At 35.6% G+C, this 22393-nt stretch overlaps 1 protein-coding gene across 1 annotated transcript; it reads right to left on the bottom strand.

Moving 5' to 3' along the window:
• Window positions 1-9248: 9248 nt before the first annotated feature.
• LOC131078158 (wall-associated receptor kinase 3) lies at window positions 9249-12229 on the bottom strand. The gene is made up of 3 exons (XM_058015831.2): window positions 11062-12229; window positions 10800-10976; window positions 9249-10702 (listed from the first exon to the last, which is right to left on the bottom strand). Exons 1-3 carry the CDS (start codon window positions 12221-12223, stop codon window positions 9624-9626), a joined length of 2418 nt encoding a protein of 805 aa, XP_057871814.2. The 5' UTR covers window positions 12224-12229; the 3' UTR covers window positions 9249-9623.
• Window positions 12230-22393: the final 10164 nt, after the last annotated feature.

Genomic DNA, 22393 nt, shown 5'->3' with positions numbered 1-22393 from the left:
TGCCTGTCAAACAACGATACAAGGAGAGAATTGACCTTGCTCTCCATATAATGATTTCCTTTCTGCATTCAACTCAGACCCAAGGTGATTTATATGTAATCTAAACTCAATTAAGAATATGACAGTAACATATACCCTATGCCACATAGGAGTCGATTTGGCTCTGCCTGCCCAAATCGACTCAATATAAATTCTCTGTCATCAAATCTTGAATTTGTTAGCTGGTAAATAATCAACACAATCAGAAAAGCAACAAATTAACTAAATATGATTTGGAAATCTCAAGCAAATCACAGAGAGAGAGAGGAGAAGAGGTGTCAGCAAACAATAAAACAGATCTACCCATTCAACAAACGTAGAGGAACAAGAAGAGTGTGGGGTGCGATTTTAAACCACATAGGGGTCGACTTGCATCGACTTTCCTCAGCAACCAAGTAAGAAGGCTAAATCGATCCACAAGAAATTCATTTGGTAGCTTTAGTGCTTAGTATAGGAAGTCAAAGTCATGAAAAGAGTTAAGGTAAATCTGCAGGTGAGATATTCCACGTAGAGCTGACTGGGCACAAAGAAAATCATTTGAAATCTTCAGCAAACAAGGTAATCAAAATCCAATGGTTAACATATATTCCCCAATCTCAAGAAGTTCTGCAGGAAACAATGTAATGAATACAAAAAAGTTACCAGTAATACTCAGCAAATACGTGGTGAGGAGAAGTAAGGTGGCTCCTCAGGCAGATCGACCTCCCAAACTACCTTTGCAGGCTGATCAAATTGCATGGAGAGAAAGATGAAGGGCGGGGGGGGGGGGAGGGGGGGGGGGTGGGGGTACGATATTGTAGAGAGCCCCCAGATTTGAATTTCAATTCTATTCCTAAGCTAAGTCGATGTTCAGATCAAGACGCCAATCGAATTCAACTCACACGATGGAGAGCAAAGAGAGCATATGAGTTTTTAACTCTTTCTTTGGCTGAGAATTAGATCCATAATGCGTGGATCCAAACTGATAAAAGCAATGGTGATTGAGGAGTTGGAGTGGAGAACTAAAGTTGAGAACAAAATAAACAAGGAGAAATAGACACTTAAGTAAGAAGATGACCGTAAAACTCATGCAAATCAAGAGTTGGACTGGAGTTACAAGGAGTTCGACTCTACATTCCAATTTTAACTCAAAAGTGTCAATTTTTAAACTTGCTTAAATTAAAATTTTAATAATTTTAATTTTTGAAAATCATAAATTCGAATTTAATTAATATTTTAATTTTATTTATTATAAAGTTTCTAAATTGATTAATAGTATTTAATTATTATTAATTTGTGTGTGTTTGTATAGGTCTACATTTCTTGGGTTGTTGCCGACGAGTTAGGAGACTCCTCCTTGGTCATATGTCTTCCTTCGATAGTTGACCCTGCATCCACCTCATACTCAACGAAAACGTCAGATCATCATGATATAGAAGGATTCATAACATAATTAACATTACACTACATAAATCACATTAATCACTTAAAAATAATGTCGTAAATGGCATTAAATAACATAATGTCAAGCACATTTATTAGCATCATAACATCAAATGTCATCAATAATATAAGTGTCTAGCAAATAAATCTAAACCTTATTTGTGTAAAACTGGTTCGTGATAGTACTCCAAGAGTATGCAACGAAATGTTAAATTTATAAAGCATGAATGGATTCAAAGGAGGATTTCATTAAAACTTGTGGCATATCATTATTTTTCCTAGTAAATGATAAGATCCACTAAGGCCCACTAGAAGTAAAGTAATGATAATCATGAGTAAAACATGCTCTATGCACCTAAGTTTAAAGTTTAATCCATGTGAGAACTCATGAAAAGTCGCATGAAAGGATTTATAATTATGATGATATGAATGAAACAATTATTTAGCAAGTTATCAATCAAGGTATGACCAAATACATCTATCAAAGTATTATTGCCAATAGAAGCATGATGTGAAGATAGGAATGGTCTAACATATAATTATTCATCTTCATTAATATGATTAAATAAATCTACCATACCGGTGTGTTAAAATGATGTGTATATAATAAGGTGAATCATAATGAAACTAAGATTCAACAACCACATCAAAAGAAGGCAAATAACTACAACTGCTCTTATCAATAAATATTTCAATATAGACCATGAGAGAAATAATATCAGTTGACTCATCATATGAAGGTTCAATGTCAATGTGAAGAGTTATAGTTCTTTACCTTCTTTTGATGTGGTTACTGAATCTTAGTTTCATTATAGGATTTCAAAAAATCATATAGGATTTCAAATTAACTATTTGGGGTTTACTTGACGATTCCTTATCAGAATGCTCCAAACTTTTGGCTTCAATGACCATTTTGTCCAGTTGGTGAACCAATATATTTCAACTTCCAATTTTTTTGTGTTGATTAATGGTTCTCCATCAAGTTTTTTTGTTGCCTCCAAAGATCTCGGGCAGGGGTGGACTTTATCTCCATTTCTTTTCATTTTGATGGGAGAAGCTCTTAGTAAAATTATTCAAAGAGAGATCAGGATTGGTAGGCTCAAAGGTCTCTGCCCTTCTTTTGATATCCAGGTTTTCTCTCACCAACAATTTGTCGATGATACTTTGTTGATGGGTGAAGGTTCGGTGGCAGAAGCTAAAATTTTGAAGTAAATTCTTACTCTTTATGAAAAAGGATCAAGACAAAGGATTATCCTACCAAAAATCTCTATTTTCTTCTTCAATACTCCTAATCATAGGTAGATCAAAATTGCTAAAATTCTGGGGTGCAATCTGGCTTCCTTATCGACTAGCTATTTGGGACATCCCCTATGCTCTGGGGTTTCTCTTGATTCCTTCTGATCCAATTTGATTGATTGATTCTAGAATAAACTTCTTGGTTGGAAAGGTGCCCTTCTCAGTCAAGCTGGCAAGCTCCAGTTGATCAAAGCCTCATTGCAAAACTTTTCGGTTTATGCCATTAGCTTATTTAAAGTTCCTCTGAAATTTGCGGGTCAAATGGAGAAAATTCAAAAGAATTTTTTGTGGACAAGAACATAAACTAAAAATCATCTCCACCTAGTTGTCTAGGATCCCGAAGAAACTTGGGGGCCTTGCCATTAGACATATTTGTGACTTTAATAAATCTCTCATGGCTAAACAAATGTGGAGATGTCTGACGAACTCAAATGAATGGATTTCTATCATCCAAAACAAGTATCTTGTCCAAGGTTGCTCTATTAAAAATGTGTTAGAGGACCATAGTGTTCCCTAGGTTGCTTTGACCCTTTGGGTAAATATCCTAAATATGATAGTTGTTATTTTAAAGGGTATGAGGTGGATTCTTGGTAATGGCCAGAAAATTCAGTTGTGGGAAGATTGGTGAGCTAGTGATGGACCTCTGATTGAATATCATTGGGCTAATCAATTTAGAGACTGGTGTGATGAGTATATTGGTTGTTGGGTTGTTGATTATATTCAGGAGGGCAAGTGGATTAATCTTATCAGATTGGATCCTTTACTGAAACCTCTCCAAAGGTGGCTTTCTAGCATTCACATTCCTTCACTGTTGATGACTCTTTGGTGTGGAGTGGTTCCTCCTTTGGAACTTTCTTTGTCTCCCAAGCCTTTGATCTGTTGACAAGATCCTTCTCCCATACTCCCTTTTGGTCTTGTATCAGGAATAATTTGTTGCTGCCTAAAATTAACATCTTCTTCTGGCTCTTCATGTAGGATAAGATACTTTCCATTGATAACTTGTGCAAGAGAGGAATGTATATTCCTAATAGATGTTTTTTGTGTAAGGAGAATATTGAAGATGTCACCCACTTGCTGCTTCATTGCTCCTTCTCTCACGATATCTGGGCTTATTTTTTTACCTTTGGGGAATTATGTGGTGTTTTCCCTTGAGCCTTTTTTATTTTTGGTCTTAGTGGAGATGTCCTTTTGATAATCCCTCTCTTACAGTGTTATGTAGATTCACGCTACCCCATGTTCTCTGGGGTATCTGGAAAGAAAGAAATAATCAGATTTTTAGGGACAAAGAGTCTTTTGCTTTTTTTATGGCCCGTCGGATCCAGAACTCTATTAAGGAAAATTTTGTGTCTTGTTGTCCTTCCCATTGGCTTGATCCTTCTATCCCTACCCTTGATCAGGATTTGGATATTATTAATAGATGGCATATCAACTGGGATATTTCTAAACCTACTGTAAAGATTAAGCAGACAAGACCTAATATTGGTTGGGTTGCAACCCCCAGAGGGTGGATCAAAATTAATGTTGATGGTGTGACTAAAGGTTATCCTGGGCTGACAGGTTCTGGGGGAGTTGCTCGTGATCACAATGGTAGGCTTATCTCAATTGTGGCACTCACATTGGGTATCTAGGTAAACCACTTTGGTGAGGAAAATGCAGTCTACATTGGGTTACAACTGGCTATCCATGAAGGTCATAAAAAAGTCTGGTTAAAGAGTGATTCACTGAACATTATTAAATATTTGAGTATATAGACGGTCGTCAACTGGACTATTAATTATTTAATCCAAGAGTCCCACATAATGATGATCAAATTGGACGAAATTTAAATTTCCCATGTATATGGGGAAGGAAATATTCGTACAGACTATGTGGAAAATCTTAGTGTGGCATATGAGGATATAAGGTGGTGAACGGCAAGGGAAACATTCCCTATACACCTATGCAAACTGAAAAGAAAGGGCATCGAAAATATTGTCCAAAGATAGATTATTAATGATGCCATCCTAAAAAATGTGTAAAGGTTTTTATTGTACTATGTGGTATAGATTCAAAACCAAGGTTTCTAGATATTTTCTTATTTCTTGGTTTCTCTTCTCCTGGTTCGGGTTCGGTTCTAATACAGGGTATCTCCAAGTTTGCATAGGTTGTTTATGAATGGGGGGAGAAAAAATAGAATGGAGCCAACTTCTTGCCACAAGTGCAAACAAAACATGGACCTCTAGACGGAAATTGTTGATGGCGGTCTTGCGCCATACCTCAAGAAACTAGATGACCAGGATTCGAGGAAGACAGATGAATTTGTGAAGGGCTGGCATAACGACATCCTCACTGCTTATGGGGCCAAATTCAGAAGTGGTGAGCCCTTTATAGCTGAGATTACTGGCTTACAGATGGAAGGCAAAAATTTCTATAGGGAGAAGAAAGTTGCAGAGGAAGCCCTTTCAGTTTTCTTTGACAGACAAAGTGAAAGAGATAGAGTGAGGAAGACCTTATGACACTTTGGGTGAACATGGTTGAAGTCATAATGAGGTACATAACTCTGGACGACTGATTTGCTAGCATTTTTTCTTACCATTTTATAATTTTAAATCACTTTAGGCATGATAGAATAATTTCCTTGCCTTTTTATTTATTTCCCTCTCTTGGGCATAGTTTGAAAAATCATGCCAAGATTAGTAAGAACGCTATTTTGCATGAGGGTTTAATTGTGCTTATTATGGAATATGCTAAAGTGCACAAAATTAAACCCTCTTCTGTTGCAAAAATCCCTAAATCATCGATTATCCCTAATGTACAAGTGGTATCTAACACTGAGATTGATGAGGAGGGTAAGGGAGGTTTCGCTATGGACTAGTGCAATCTTAACATGTTGGAGGACCCTGATTATTGCCCTTTTGAGGAAGAGGATCCCCCACAGAAAGTTACTCCCAATACTAGTAGCAACAGAACCTCCTAGACTCGCAGCCAGTAAGTTTAAAACCTTCGCTTCTAAACCTCAAGAGCTGGGCCCACCGAGCATGAAAAAGATAAAAGTGGGGAAAACAGGAGATTCAAAGAGTAAAGGAGAAGAAGAAATCAAAGTAGACATCCCTCTCAATGTGGGTCAAGTAGACCTGGGAGAAAACAAAAAAGACATGGACTTTGAGGTTCTCCTGGCAAACTCCACTAATAGCCAAGAAAAATGCTTCCACTAGATTACCAATGAAATTCTTTTCTTAAAAAGGGGCATTAATGACATAATCAACACTTTCACTGAGAATCCTATGCCAGACAAGACAGAGAAGCTCCTCAGAATGACTCAAAAACTCATAGAGGATGTCAAAGTTATGAAAATTGAACATGAGTCTAGGATTACTCATTTGGAGAAAAGTATTGAGGAACTTAAGGGCAACCTGAGGAACCTGGTGGAAATAAGCAAAGCAGCCATGAGCAGTAGTGCAAAAGGTCTAAAAAAAGTTAATGAGATGGTTGCCATCCAAAAAGCCTAGCCAATTAACAAGGTTCATCCTTTAGTTGTCAATCCGAAAAAGAAGAATTTGGATCCAAGTTCTTAAGGGGCAGACATGGAAATTACAACTAGACCCTCTACTAGAACAAGAAGTAGAAACTAGGAGAGGAACACCACGAGATTCATAATGGAAGAGCTCAAGGAAATCAATAAGAATATTATACAGAAGAACTTTGAATTCATGCATTCTCTTCGTTATTTTTTGTTGTTGTTTGTGTTACTAGTGTTCCTATTAGGTTTGGTTTTGTGGGGTGATTCCTCTGTTTTTGTGGTCGTTTGGCTATTGGTTTAGGACTAGTAAACTATTATTTTAATCTTTTTTTTGTATGGATTTGGGTTTCGGGTCCCTATAAAACCCGTTTATCTTAATAAAAAACTATTTGGTGTTTAAAATAAATGTTTTACATGATTTAAAAAACCATATAAATCAGTATATTTTAATCAATGAAAGGTATTGATAAATACCTATTAATTGTCAATTTTTTATAGCAATAGACAAAATATAGACCTCCATTCAAAGTCATGTAACTTAGTTTGATTGCTAATGATAGGACCCACCTCTCATTCAAATGTGATTTAGAGATCGACAAGGGCCCTATAATTTCAAGTGAACCCCTGAATTTCACTGTGGAGCTCTTTTGGACCATGCTACTAGAATGAAAGCAAAATGACAAAATGTCATTTCACTTTCATTTTTTTTTTTTATCCCTATTCATACCTTCATTTGAAGGTCCCTTTGAACAAAGGAAATATTTTATTATTATTTTTGATGCCTAGGCACATTCGAACAAATGTAACATTCATTTGAAGGTTTCTTATGTAGCACTTTCGTTCAAAGAAAAATCTTCAAGAAAAAGTGTTGGAGATGTTTGAGTGCCCAACACCTTCAAAATGTGGATTACTGCAAGTGGGACATGAATTATTGTGGGATCACCCAAGAAATCTTGAGTTGGTGGTTTGTAATAGAATTGAGATAGAGAATCAAGAGCATGAAGCTTTTGGAGGAGGGCTTCAAGAGAAAATTGTTTTATGCCTTTTTGTTGAGGTTGCATAACTACCACTATTGGGTGATAGGGGATTAAGGAAATACAATTCCTAAAATGTGTGCATGTGTCTTACTCATATCTCAAGAAGAACGTAGTACTAGGCATAGACCTGAATTCCTCTTTAAATAACCATCAAAGTTTAGCTTGATAAATTCACATATGGAGGTTTCTTCCAAGCCATCACAAATATCTCATCTTTTGTATTGATTATTCATTTAATAGTTGTTAGGGCTATGTCATGGTGAAAATCACATACCCATTCCCTTTTCCCTTATATTTTTGGCCCATGGTAATTAGGCTTATGCATTGACTAGTGTGCAACATGACATATTTTATGTGGAAGTTTCTAAATAATAATATTCAAGCATTTCCTTATCATCACGTAGCCCTAAGATCTAGATCTAACTCCACTTCTAGTCACTAAACAATGCAGTTCAGATCCATGGCTACAAAATTGTCTCATGCTATTTCTAAATGTGTGGATTTGAAACCCAAAATTTAATAAATTTAATTAATACAAAGTTGGGTCTGTGTTCCTTCCCTTAGCATCCAATATGAGTTTATTAAAGTGCATCTTATTTCAAATTGCACATTAGGATGGAGTATTTGAGGATTAATCCTAATTCATTTAGATAATTTAAGAGAATCATGTGAGCATTCATCAACTTAAATTATCATTATAGGTATACTACATGTTTGCCCATTGTCTTCAATCATTGCTCAAAATTGTTGAATACATTTACCTATGGATTTGAGCAAAGGGGAGTTAGTCCTTACCAAGTTTTTATATAGTTTCTATATACATGTCCCAAATTCAGACATAGGTAGAATGAGAAGAGACACACTTGATACATTCACCAATTTTTTATAAATACATAACTATAGGTCTAGATTTAATTCTATAATAAATCAATTCCACAAACTTATATTTAAACCAAAAGAAAATTAATATATTTGTTAATATCTCTATAATTTTTTTAATAGAAATATTTTTACTACTTAGTTGATAGGCTTCCTTTAACTAAAAAGTCCCACGTAGGAAACAAGTTGTTGTAAACAATTTTGTGGTTATTATTATTTGTTATTTGCTTATCGATGAAACTCTTAGGAGTGTCAACAGTCCAAATGCTAATATTTATTATATGAAAAAATTACTTAGGGTAAGGTCCCATGAGGGGGGCTTTAGCTTCTATTTTGAAGGAAGAGGAGGTCCCATAAAGAAGAAGACAAATTGCTATGAGATTATTTGGAATCTACTCCGAAAAAAAAAAGAGCTCCTACATTTTAGATCTGCATATTTAAGTAGGTGCAAATGGGGTGGGGCTAGAAATTGCCCCACCAGCTTAAGAAAAAATTCTAGAGGGAAACAAAGTTTTTTTTTTAACTTGTGTATGTCCATGAGACCACCAACTTCCTTAAATTCTGGAGCTTAAACTTTTAAGCTTATTTACATACTAGATTCATGGAATCACCAGATTTAAAATATTCCTTAAAAATCTCAACAGCACCCGCTGAAAGCTTTTAGAAAGCCCCCTCCATGAAACCTTGCTTTTATACCTTACCCTTATTAAGAGCTACAATTCTTCACAATAGACTCCCTAGTATTAAAAAATAAATAAAAAGATTATTTTTCTGTGGTAATGCGTCTGTAACGGATTTATTCCATAAAGTTTAAAGTATTTTAGGTGGACATCGTATGTCAGTGGCCACCAAACCTATGTCTGTCTTAACTACCATTCGAAACACTGTGTATGATTTGAAATCGCACCACCTTATTAGTAAATGAAAAAAGTTCCAACAAAACATAATGAATTTGTCCAATAGTTTCGGCACCGATCGTGCCACTGAAACAGGCCAACAAATTTGAAAGCAATTGATCATCATTTTCTTAATTGAAGATAAAATATTTGTTATGGGGCCACTATTGATAGCGGATCTGGTAATTAAAAAAACATTTTTAATTAAGGTGGTCCAATGGTGTCGACGCATACCAAATAGTTTGCAAGGAATAGTTACATTTGATCATCAGAGACCATTCATAATTTTTGGTTTGTTTGAGTTAAAATGTACAGAATTTTATCACAACAGACTGTACGGCAACCCCAAAAAACATTACAGACAATGGCCTATTAACCATCGAGGCATTAATTTAGCAATGAAAATAAAAATTCTTCAAATGTAGCGTATCTCTGTTAGAAAGTCAACATTGCTAAATAATATCTTACTCATAGACGATTCATCTGCCTCCATCAAGGCGATCTTACAAGCTTTAAGGCTCACTCATCCACTTTTCAAGAGAAACAAATCCTTCTTCACGCTGCATCAGAATCGGGTCCCGCCATACCCCTTCCTCCACTCTTGATCCACAGCAGCTCCTGAACTACCTCCTTCATTGTCGGCCTCTTCTCCCCCTCCACGCTCAGGCAATTTTTCGCTAAATTCGCCACTTTTGCCATTGATTCTTTATTGGCCTCCTCCTCTACAGTGAGCCGAGAATCTAATATTTCACTCAGATCCTTCGTTCTCATTGTATTGAGGAAATAAATGGCCAAATTGCTCTGGTTCTTTGTTCTTTCAAAGGAAACAGGTTTCAACCCAGTCAAAAGCTCCACCAACACAACTCCAAAGCTGTAGACATCACTTTTCTCTGTAAGCTGAACTGTTTGGAAGTATTCAGGATCTAAATAACCCAAAGTTCCTTGCACAAGTGTGGTGATGTGTGTTTGGTCCGTTGGCACCAGACGAGACAATCCAAAGTCTGTAACTTTGGGAGTATAGGCATCGTCCAACAGAATGTTGGAAGATTTCACATCTCTGTGCACAATGGGTGTTGATGCAGCAGAGTGCAAGTATGACAGCGCTTCTGCAGTTTCTGTAGCAATGCGGAGGCGGTTCTCCCAGTGAAGACGGTGCTCATATTTGTTACCATATAGATGATCAAACAAAGTCCCGTTGGAAATATATTCATAAACTAATAAGGGTACCTGAGTCTCCAGACAGCAGCCGAGCAACTTCACCACATTTCTATGGTTTATCTGATTCAGAATAACAATTTCATTGATAAAGTCTTTGATATCTTTGGAATCAACTTGATTGGAATTAGCCTTCTTGACAGCCACAATAAATCCATCAGAAAGAGTGCCTTTGTAAACTGTGGCGTAGCCACCTGATCCCAACATTAAACTTGGAGAAAAACTCTGAGTTGCTTTCTCAACCTCATCCAAGGAAAATATTCTCAACCCATCTGCCTTTGATGAAATTAGTTTCTGCAAATGAGTCCCTCCGTTCCTCTGAAAGTTGTACTGCTTGACAAGTCTCGCTGTTCTGCGCTTCAAAATCGCCAACACAACACCACCTCCAATAAGCACGGCCACTAGTGTTATACATACTCCTGATGTCCAAACGCACAACAAGTTAACATTTTTTAACTTACGGGAAACATCATACAATTGTCCAACAATGCAAAAAATGTTGCTTCAAAGTAGTACCTATGGCAACGGGTAAAGTCTGAAACATTGTCGTAGAACAACGGGTTCCATCTTTTGTGCCATCTCCGTGGCCTTTGGCACAGGAGCACTTGTACGAGCCCTTTGTATTTTCGCATCTCCCTCCCTTTGACGAAGGGTAACAGTCATTCAAACTAGGATCTGAACACTCATTGATATCTGCAGCGGTCGGAAACAAAATATGATATGAAAACTGGAAAAGATTGAGCTATTCAAATCATTAAAGCAAACAAATCCATGATACCTTTGCACCCAGTGCCATTGGAATACCCGTCTCCATGAAAACCAGGCTTACAATTGCATAGATAACCCGATCCTACATCATTGCACTTTGCCTCCGAAACACACTGGTATGAATCCTTTGCTTTAGCTGAGGCACAGTTGTCATTAGGAATACTCCAATTCAGACTTATGTAAGCATAGGCATAGTTTAAGTTGGGAGTGTCTGATTTAGAAATCAAACTCCAGCTACTTTGATCAAGTATACCAGCATAATTACACGTCATCTCATAGTTATTTTGCGACAATGAGAGATTTGTTACAGAAATAACATAATCTGTGTAATTTGACGGCACGGATGTTTGGCAGCAGCCATCCCCATTGCAGCTAGAAAAAGTGGGAGAATCAGAACAGACGGATAAGCATCCACCCAAAGAAATGTAACTTCGATCATCAAGCTTGCCAAACATGCCCAGCGATTCACACCCAATTACAACAAATTTGTTTTGTGAAGAAAACTGGAATGGGCCTTCCTCAGAAATGGTGATCTGTGTGATATTGGACTGGCCTAGACAATTGGAAGTGGAAGCCAGGAATTGGGTTGCGTTAATGAGGAGATGATCATGAGAAAAATTCAAGATTTGTACCTCCCCAGAAGGAATAGACAGAAAAGGAATGGACTTTGTAGTTCCAAAACTCTGATTTTGTTTGCAGTTGATTTCAAAGCCAGGCAAGCCACATCTCTTTCCTTTTCCTCCAGTTGAGAAGGGGTAAGGAATGTGCACCTCTCCGCACTTGTGGAAGCATCCATTTTCTTTGATCTGCTCAGAAATAAGGATAAAACATGATATAAATATCATCCACTGAATTAGAATCAGCATTGATAAGCTGAACATGGAGATCTGGCTACAGTTATCAGAAAAGCAAATCGCTTCCTCTTCAGAATTCAGAGCAAACGTTGTCTGCAAAGACTTATCTTTTATAATGTTGGAAAAATCGTATGTATCCATTGGCAGACATTCTACAAGGAAAAGTGACACGAATGTCAAATGAGACGCAGACAGGCGAATACAGTGCCACGTCAACGGATATAATTTGTGACTCTTCTTGTAGATCTTTGATCGGTAGTAAATTATATATGAATCTGTTGTAACATAAGATAATTTATAAAACTCCATTTTCGACATATTTAAGATTTTTCACGACATTCTTAAATTGTAATTAACTAATGTTGGAAGAAATATTTTCCTTCGAAGGAAATGTTGTTTCATTATTTGCCATATATTTTGCTCAAACATGTTTGCTTAAATAAGCTAAATGTTAATTAGGTAAAAGATCAAATAAAGTTAATAATCATACATATCAATGTTATAATAACAATGATTAGATTTCCTTATGATTAGGATAAAAAAAATTTGTTCAAATAAAGTAATTATTTTATTTATAATAATAAAAAAATATAGGAAAAAGGCTACTTAATTTCTAATAAACAAATTATCTATAAAAAAATAGAAAAGAGTATTTTCAATCTTTTTATATGTGAGATTTGGATATATATAAAAAATTGATTTAAATTTGATTCTTTTTTATATCAAATAATAAGTATTTAATTATAAACATAAATTTAAAAAGGAAAAACAAAATAAAAGATTATTAGAATAATGATTAATTTAATTAAACAAAATAGTTATAGAATGAGATATCTTGATATTTAGATGTATTTAAGATATTTATGTTAGACTCTTTATCTTTATAGATTATGAACTCATACTTATGTCAAAGGGATCTATTGTTGGTCAAGTTGAATGGTTTGAATGAGTCCATCAAAGATCAAATTTTATTTAATATAAGACCGCAACATTATAACAAATGAAACTAAGATAATACCCGAAATGACTTTGAAAGGATAGATACTAAGATCCTATCTCAAACAATATTGACAAAACTGATACCAATTTAATATCCCAAATACCACTGACAAAATAAATACCTCTATCCATATCTCTCAACTAACTCAAAAAAAAATTAAATTGAAAATCTGATGTGAATTTGACATAAAACCTAACAATAAAAAAACTCATACCTATCATATCCCATGGTTACTTTATTTTCAAACAACAAATATTTGATTATTATTATTATTATGCCGAAACTATCAAATGATTGGAAAAATAAGTGATTTGTGACGGAAAATCCGTCAAATTTAAGCTTTTTGTCATCACAACAAACATAACGTGAGAAGAATCAAATGTACGTTTATAACGACAGATTTCCTGCTGCATTATCATGCCCACCAAATCATCTAAATATATAAATAGGTATAGGCTTTTGAATGCAAATAGTAAGCCTACCTTATCAAATAATATACATTTTTTCTTTTACAACACGTAAAAATGGAATTTGATTACGACAATTCACTTTTGTCAATGAGTTGTTCTTCCATTTACATCATCGTTTGAAAGATAGAAAAGGATTTTATAGCAGATTTTAGATACGATAAAGATTCGTGTGAGGTATGGAAGGATGTTTTTTTTAAAAAAAATTCTTTCAATTATATTTTATATTTTGAATTTTTTATATTATATTTTTAAATTTTAAAAATTAATCAATTTATGTTTATCTATAAGTATATTAGAGAGATTATAATCAAATACATTTAAACTAGTCAATATTATTTTGGTTTTTTTAGTGAAAGTTTTTTTGGTTTGAGATCAATTACGTGTCTATTTAGGTTTTTATTTAAAAAAGTAGAGAGGTTCTATTTTTAAAAAGAACAAATAAATTTAGCTTCAAAAACGTGTAAAGAATAGAAAGAGATTTTTTAAGAAAGGAAAATGAATTTTTTTGGTCCAAGAAAAACTTTGGAAAACGAGTTTGGAGCTCTTAAACCATATGACCACCCTTCTTCATCATTGTTGAAGCTTCTTGCAAAAAATAGTGACACAAAATCTAATAAAAAACTCATTATGAGTATTTGGGTAAAACTCATTATCGATTATGACGTTTCGGAGATTATTTTTTTATTATTGTGGTTTCCAACACACAAGATAATATGGTAATCTCTTACATCTCTATAATTATCTTTGAAAAAGACAAGTTCACTTCGAATATGTGGACCATTCTTTACATGGATCAAACTTGTATAGATATTAAATAACTCATATATATATATATATATGCATGTTTGTATGTACAAGTAATGCTTAATTTTACATCCCAAAAGTGTAGATCGCACCATTAAGGTAGAATACAGTTGTATACACATTGAAAATTGAATTACATGTGAACAAACTAAAACAACAACCACGAACTCTATCTATTACAAATCTTCAATCGCAAACAATAGAGGAAGCAATCAAATTCAATCAAAAAGAATAATTGAATAATTCAAACAATCAAATGCAAACCAAATGATAAATCCATGCAACTGCCTCTATTGTTCTTCTCCTTCTCATGTAGTGTATGATGGCTCTTAAATTCATAGCAAAATTATCGTAGTGTGATCACACAAGAATTTGAAGACTGTGGTTGATCATGATTGAGAATGATTTTGAATTTATAGATTTTATAAATTTGAATCAATGGTCGAGATTGATTTGAAAGCAGGGAGTTGATGGTGGAGAATTAATGAGACAAGGTATGTAAGTAGATTTATTGATAAGTTAACTTAGTTAGTAGAAAGTGATTTCGAAAATTGTAGGTTGAATAACTAGTTAGAAAAAAGGTGATTGCTAACTTACTAGTGGAACTGAGAGTCGGTGGTAGTTAGTCAATTTCAACATGTGATGTATAAAGTTGAATGAAATTAGCACTTTGGCTAATTTTGATGAAATTTAAGTTTTTGAAAATTGCGAGAAATGAAATGAGGGAGAAATGAAATTAAACAAATTAGGAATTTTATTTAATTGAGAAGACATTATAAGCTAACTAAATAATTATTTAAATATGAGAAGATAATGAAAATTGATTTAATTAAATAACAGATATTATTCAATAGACATTAAGTTTCCACAATCCATGAGATTATTTAGTTAAAGTGCATAAAGAGGATTAATTAAATAATATTTAAATAATATTAGAGAAAAATTAGCTAATTAAATAATTTAAATTATTTAATTAAGGAGTGGAGGGAAATTTGAATTAGAAATGGAGGAATGATGTTAATTTAGAAGAATATAGTCAAATTAAATAAATAATTAAGATTATTTAATTAATAAAGAGGAATAATTAGTAAAATTAGCATTCGTGGGCGTGGGACAATTTTAGGTGCCTACAATAGTCATTCTTTGCAATATCAAAATTTGAACTTCTTTAACATTTTTTTTTATTAGGCAAAAGGCTGAGGCTTATAATATATTAATATATAATGAAAATAGTTACAAAGAAGTAAGGGGAGAAGAACCTGCAATAGCACCAAGATTACAAAACTGGTTGAGAACTTCAATCCAAAGATAACTAGAGCCCACAAAATTGATAGAAAAACTATACATGTGGGGATGGCACAAGAATTAGATGTCTATGAATGTGGATATAGGATTCACAAAGAAATGAGCTACTAGGTAAGTGAATCAAGAGCATGAATTAATAGCATCATATGCAAGTAAAGAGAAAGAAAGTCCTCATCAAACCAAAGATAAAACCAACATGCACCCTTATCTCCTCTTACCATCTCCTTTTATTTTCACATTCTCTTCTTTTTATCTTCATCAATGCCTCTTGTCATTCCCACTTTGTCCAATCTGCAATCGTTTCCCAACATTTCTCTTCTTTATTGATGTCTTTCTTTCTTCCATTCATCGCATAATGATTAACTAAAGGAGGCTGAATGTATTTACCAAAGAAATATACAGTTCTCCACTTCATTTATTTGAAAATTTCTAAAGACTTAAATTGGCTATCATTACTTAAACTATTTCCACATTTTATTTATATATTCACCAAGGGACTTATTGGTAAAAGGTTGAGTTATGCTTCAATGGACATCCCTACCCTATTCCAAAACTCCCATAGGCTACAAGGATGTTGGCAAAAGTTGTGGAAATTGGCTTTACACTAGTCACTTGCATTTGATTAGTTTTCCCAAAGTATTTTAATATTGACGAAATTATGTTATCATTTGAAGCTAAAGGGAATTATATCAAAGAATATCAAATAGTTCATAAGCCTTGTCGATGTTTACACATTTTGCTAACATGTCTACTAGGAAGTTGCAACCCTAACATATAGTAAGCAAAGACAAAACTCTAAAAGGAAATATTCCACAATAAAACCAAAAAATTTAGACAACAAACTGGAAATATATTTTTAGGTGGTGTTGATTATTAATTCGTCTAGGTGCTCCTACACTAGACACGCCAGGTAAGTGAAACGTTCCCTGAATCAACAAACTCAAGAACATTCAGAGATGCATGGAATGGTAATAACATGTCTATTTCTAGTCCATTTTTTCTCCTTTTTCACAAAAGCCTTTTCTCTCCTCTTTTGTTCTTCATCAACTTCATCACACAAGCCACCTCCTTGACTTCCACATTCTTTTGGACAATTATCCTGTTTTCCTTTACTGTGCTACTTTAATAAATTTGAATCCAACTTACCTTTTCCTCTTGAAATATGCCCTTTGAATATTTTAAATCATTGTGTCCAACCTTTTCCTTTTCCTCTATTCGTTGTTTTCCAGTACTACAACAAACAATGGAGTTTGATTCTTTTACTTGCTTCTCCTGTAGATAATTCAACATATACCTTTGTCCATCTTTTTGAATGGTGTACACATTATTTCTACCATCATTAATTGCCTCCCTATCAAATTGTCATGGCCTTCCCAACAACACATGACAAGAACTCATAGGCATCACATCGCATAACACTTCATCTTTATAAGAGACAATTTCAAAACTAATTAAAAAGTACTCATTCACAAACATATCATATTCCTTTTGCAACCAAGAATATTTGTATGAACTAGGATGCTTACATCTTTTCAAAAATAGCTTTTCGACAATCCCTTTTGAAACTAAGTTATCTATACTACCATTATCTACAATAACTTTGCAACACATAGGTCCAACCTTGCACGTAGTTTGAAAGAGACTCCTTTACGATGGTTCCTCCTCAGCCACATTGGGATTCACCAACACTCTCCTCATCATGATAAATTCACCTTCTTTATGGTATTCACCTTTCGGGGGTGCATCACTCTCCTCATCCTCTTACGTGAAGTCATTTATTGTTGTGGTCTTTTTGTTACCTTCTTGTATTTGACGACACTCATAAGCACAATGATTAGCTTCTCCACACTGGTAACACTTACCAAGGAACCATCTACAACTGCTACCAGGTTGTTTGGTTGGGAACTCTTTTTCTTTTGTCCTTCGGCCCACCTCTTTAATCCTTTTGGGCTTGGACTCTTCTTCAATCTTCTTTCCTTTGTTGTTTCTCGCTAGCCCTTTCTTTGCTACAAATATTCCATGACAATTTGTCCTCAACTTTCCATGAATATTGATATGCCTCTTCCATTGAGGTAATCTTCAGCATGCTCATCTCATCTTGAATTTTAAATTGTAATCCATTCACATACCTTGATGTATTTTCCTTATCAATATCATGGCTTCTCAATCAAATGGCTAGCTTGTAGAACTCCTCTATGTAATCTTTTACATTCATATATTTTTCCTTCATATTTTGCAACTTTTTGAACATTTCCATTTTATAATCTCCAGGAATGAATTTGTTCTTTAGCCTAGTCACCATCTGATTCCACCTTGTTATTATGGGGTCTCCATTTGTTACCTGCTCTCTCAGCAATTCTTGTCAACCATAATGCAACATGCCCTTTCAATTTTGTTTGGGCTAATTTTACCCTCTATGGATCTCCAGTTTCCTCCATTTCAAAATATTGTACCAACTCTCCTATCCAATCAATTAACTCTTCTAGATTTCATGTTCCAAAAAAAATTGGTACTTTCAATTTTATTTTTCTTTGTGATTCTCGAAAGAGCCCTCAAAAATATTTCTTCTCCAACATCCTCTGGTTGTTCTTCTTCTCTTCCTTGTTATTCCACTTCACTTTCTTCTTCACTCACAAAATCTCTTGCAGTTTGAGTAGCTAATCTTGCCTCATTTCTTACATCATCTTTGATATCATTTCCTACCATTTCATGAAATTGTTCCAATACCTCTTCTATTACAAGCATTCCTCTTTGAGGTGGAGACTATATCACCCTTTCAATCAACGAATTAAAGATCTTACTACTCAGGAATTCTCTCTCACCTACAATATCCCACATGTGTTTCTTCACAACTGCTTCACACTTCTCAAAAGTCTTGGTGTATCCTCTACACTCTCAAGACCAACCAGCTTTGATACCAATTAATGCAAGGGTTCTTCCTAATGCAACTGATTTCAAAAACTCAAATACCTAAGACAGTAACATAGACTTTGTTTTCAAGCATCAAAACACACAAAGTAAAACACAATGTGCAAGTTCCAAACATAGTATGAAAGATTATTCAAATATAAGTAGCTATTATTTATTAGAAATAAATCTATATCCTCTTAAGCTGAGAGATGATTAGAAGATGACTGAGTATCACACTCTGCATCAGGGATCCATGATGGTGAATGAATATAAGGCCAAGTTCATGAGCCTTCTACGACATGTGCATTATCTAAAGGAGGAAGAGGACAGGGTCAACAAGTTTATCCCTAGGTTGAACAGAAATTTGATGTACACCACCAAGCTTGCCCGACCTAAAAATTTGGGCCAAGCAGTTGAGATAGCTTCTGTAGCTGAAGAAAAACGGCAGGAAAGGAAGCAAAACTCATCCACTTTCACATATTCTTATAAGAAGGGATATACGAAAAGTCTTGGGGTGGAGAAAAATCCTAGAATGTTTAAAAGAAACCACAGGGAGCAGCGAAATTTCAGAGCAGCTTCAGACAAGAAATTTGAAAGGGAGCATTCCAAATCCTCACAAACAAAGGCTCCTAATGATACCTACAAGGATCAAGGAAGGAGGAAAATGGAGTACAAGGAGGTATGTTGGTTGTGTGGGGGTAATCACTTCAAGAGGGACTGTCCTAAGTGGACGGACAGGAGTACCAAGATGCATGCTAAGATCCACGCCGCTATGGACAAGCAAGAGGTGGATAACCAAGCTTCCTTGATAGAGATTCCAGGTACTTTTCGCGGACAACCTGTTACTATTTTGTCTGATTTAGGGGCCACTAATAGCTTCATATATCCTGATGTTTTAAGTAGATACCATGTTAATTCTACATGTCTGAGCTGAGAAGAGATGGTGGTGGAGTTTGGGTCTGGTACAACACAACGGATAGATTTTTGCCTAAGAGATGCATACCTGGGCCTAGGATGCATAAGGACCAAGGTCAGTCTGCGACTCTGCTAGTCACCACGGTAGAGTCCTATGATGTGATACTAGGGATGGACTGGTTTGGAAAGCATAGGGCGACTTTTGATTGCTATAACAAAACCATTGAGTGTTTATATGATCATGGAAAGCTAGTGGAGCTTCAAGGTGTCCCAAGGCCTATAGTGATCCGCACATTTTCGGCTATGTAGGCCAAACGAGCTGCGAGGAAAGAATGTAAACTCCTATTGATCAAGATAGAAGAAGGGAGTGAAGATCCTTTACCAAACTTTGTTGATCACCTAATACTCCAGGAATTCCAGGATGTATTTCCTGAGGAACTCTCGAGATTACCTCCCAAACGTCAATTTGACTTCTCCATTGAGTTGGTTCTAGGAGTTACACCTATTTCCAAGGCTCCATACATGATGAACATAGTAGAGTTGCAAGAACTCAAGACCCAACTGCAAGAATTGTTGGATAAACAACTAATCTGGCCCAGTGTGTCCCTATGGGGAGCCCATGTGTTATTCATAAAAATAAAGATGGCATGTTATGTTTGTGCATAGACTACAGGATGATCAATAAGGTGACCATTAAAAATAGATATCTACTTCCTTGAATTGACGATCTATTCGACCAGATGAAGGGCTTGACCATCTTCTCTAAGATAGACTTAAGGCCAAGATATCACCAGCTGAGAATCCGAGAGGAAGATATTTCAAAGACTGCTTTCAGAACTAGGTATGGTCACTATGAGTTTCTGGTGGTACCATTTGGATTGACTAATGCTCCATTAGCATTTATGAGCCTTATGAACCATGTCTTTCATGAGTTCTTGGACAAGTTTGTGGTGGTGTTTCTGGATGACATTCTAATTTATTCCAAGAACCTAGCAGAGCATGAGGAACATTTGAGAATAGTGCTACAAAGACTTCGAGAAAATAAGCTTTATGGGAAGTTGAGCAAGTGCTCGTTCTTTCAACCCAAAATACATTACCTTGGGCACATTTTATCTTTTGAGGGAATATCAGTTGATCCCTCCAAGATCCAAGCTATTATTGACTAGCCCACCCCTAAATAATATGTTAGAGGTAAGAAGTTTCATGGGTTTGGCAAGATATTATAGGAAGTTTGTGAGGGACTTTTCCAAGATCAACAATCCCATAACATCTTTGCAACGAAAGGGAAAGTTGTTTGATTGGATAGACAAGTGTGAAAAGGCCTTGCAAGCATTGACCACAACTCCTATTCTACAAGTATCAGATCCAGAGAGGGAATTCGTGGTTTGGACCGATGCCTCGTTTGAAGGCATGGGATACACCACTCAATACACCATCATTGCTGACACCCTATACAGGTGAAGTCTTGATGGTACTCTCCTTCGATGTTTGGAACAAGATGAGATAACAAAAGCCTTGGAAGAGGTACATGAAGGAATTTGTGGGACTCACTCAAGCGGTCCTTCTCTAGCAAAGAAAATCATGCGCGTTGGATACTATTGGCCCTCCATGGAAAAAGACTCCTACTATTTTGTCAGAAAGTGCAAGAAGTGCCAAGTTCACGGAGACCTGATACATGCACTAGCACAGGAATTACAACGAATCACAACATGGCCCTTTTGTCAATGGGGACTTGACCTTGTGGGTAAAATTCATCCATCTTCATCCAACGGCCACAAATTTATCATTACCACCACCGAATACTTCACAAAGTGGATCGAAGTCGTTCCACTTGCCCAAGTCACCCACAAGTAGATCGCCTCATTAATCCTTAATTACATCATCTGTCAGTATGGTGTACCCATGTCCATCATCACAGATAATGGCCTCCCTTTCAAAAATCAGGATGTCCGTGAACTCTGTGAGAAGTTTCACATCCAACACTGTTTTTCCACTCCATATTACCCACAAGGCAATGGTCAAGCCGAAGCATCAAATAAGAATATATTGAGGATCCTCAAAAAGACAATCAATGATGTCGGTCATGATTGGCACATCCGATTAAATCCAGCACTATGGGCATATCGGACTAGCATTTAAACCCCTACTGGCACAACCCCCTACTCACTGGTCTATGGAGAAGAATCCATCCTACCTATCGAGGTTGAAATACCATCTCTATAAGTCTCTTTGCACAAATTGATAGATGATGAAGCATATCGAGTCTCACAACTTCAAGACTTGGAACTTCTTGATGAAAGGCAACAAGCTACATACAACCACCTAAAATCCTATCAGCAACGCATGAGCATAAGCTAAAATCAGCGGGTCAAATCTTGCACCTTTGAGCTAGGAGATCTTGTTCTCAGAGAGAATCCTCATAACCAACCAAACAGAGAACATCAGGGCAAGTTTGAATCCAACTAGCTAGGTCCATATGTTATCACTGTTGTATTCGGGTTTGGGGCATATCAATTGGCAACTTCAGAAGGAGAACCACTACCAGATCCGATCAAAAGTATGCACCTCAAACGGTGTCATACATAAGTTGTGTAGTGCATTAGGGTCCTCTAAATGTATCAAATACCAAAAGCATTCAAAAAAATGTCCTGAAGAAAATACAAAAAAATCAAGAAAATAGTAAAGAAAAATCAAGAAAATAGTAAAGAAAAATCATTCACCCAAACAAGGAAAACCACTACGGTGGCACCTTGGGTAAGTACGATGGTGAAAACCTAGCAAACAAACGCCATTCATAAAGACTATGGCTCCATTGTCTTTCAAACTTGTGGTGATCACATTCATTGCATCCATTCATATATCATTCAAACCATGGCTTGTCATTGATCTGCAATTAGGGTTAGTACTTCATGTGTCTTGCATCCCACTTTCATAGCGACATCTAAACTAGGGGCAATACTCTTAACCTACTAATGGAAGTGGATTCTACATTACTTGTGGTTCATTGAGTTCCTAATTCAAAATTGGCTGGAAATATACCAAAAACATTCGTAAAAATTTAGAAAATACCAAAAACATTCAAAA

The sequence above is a fragment of the Cryptomeria japonica genome, chromosome 1 (assembly GCF_030272615.1).
Source record: "Cryptomeria japonica chromosome 1, Sugi_1.0, whole genome shotgun sequence".
NCBI classification, from domain to species: Eukaryota; Viridiplantae; Streptophyta; class Pinopsida; order Cupressales; family Cupressaceae; genus Cryptomeria; species Cryptomeria japonica.
The sequence above is the reverse complement of the archived record's forward strand: the minus strand, read 5'-3'. Positions and strand labels throughout refer to the sequence as shown.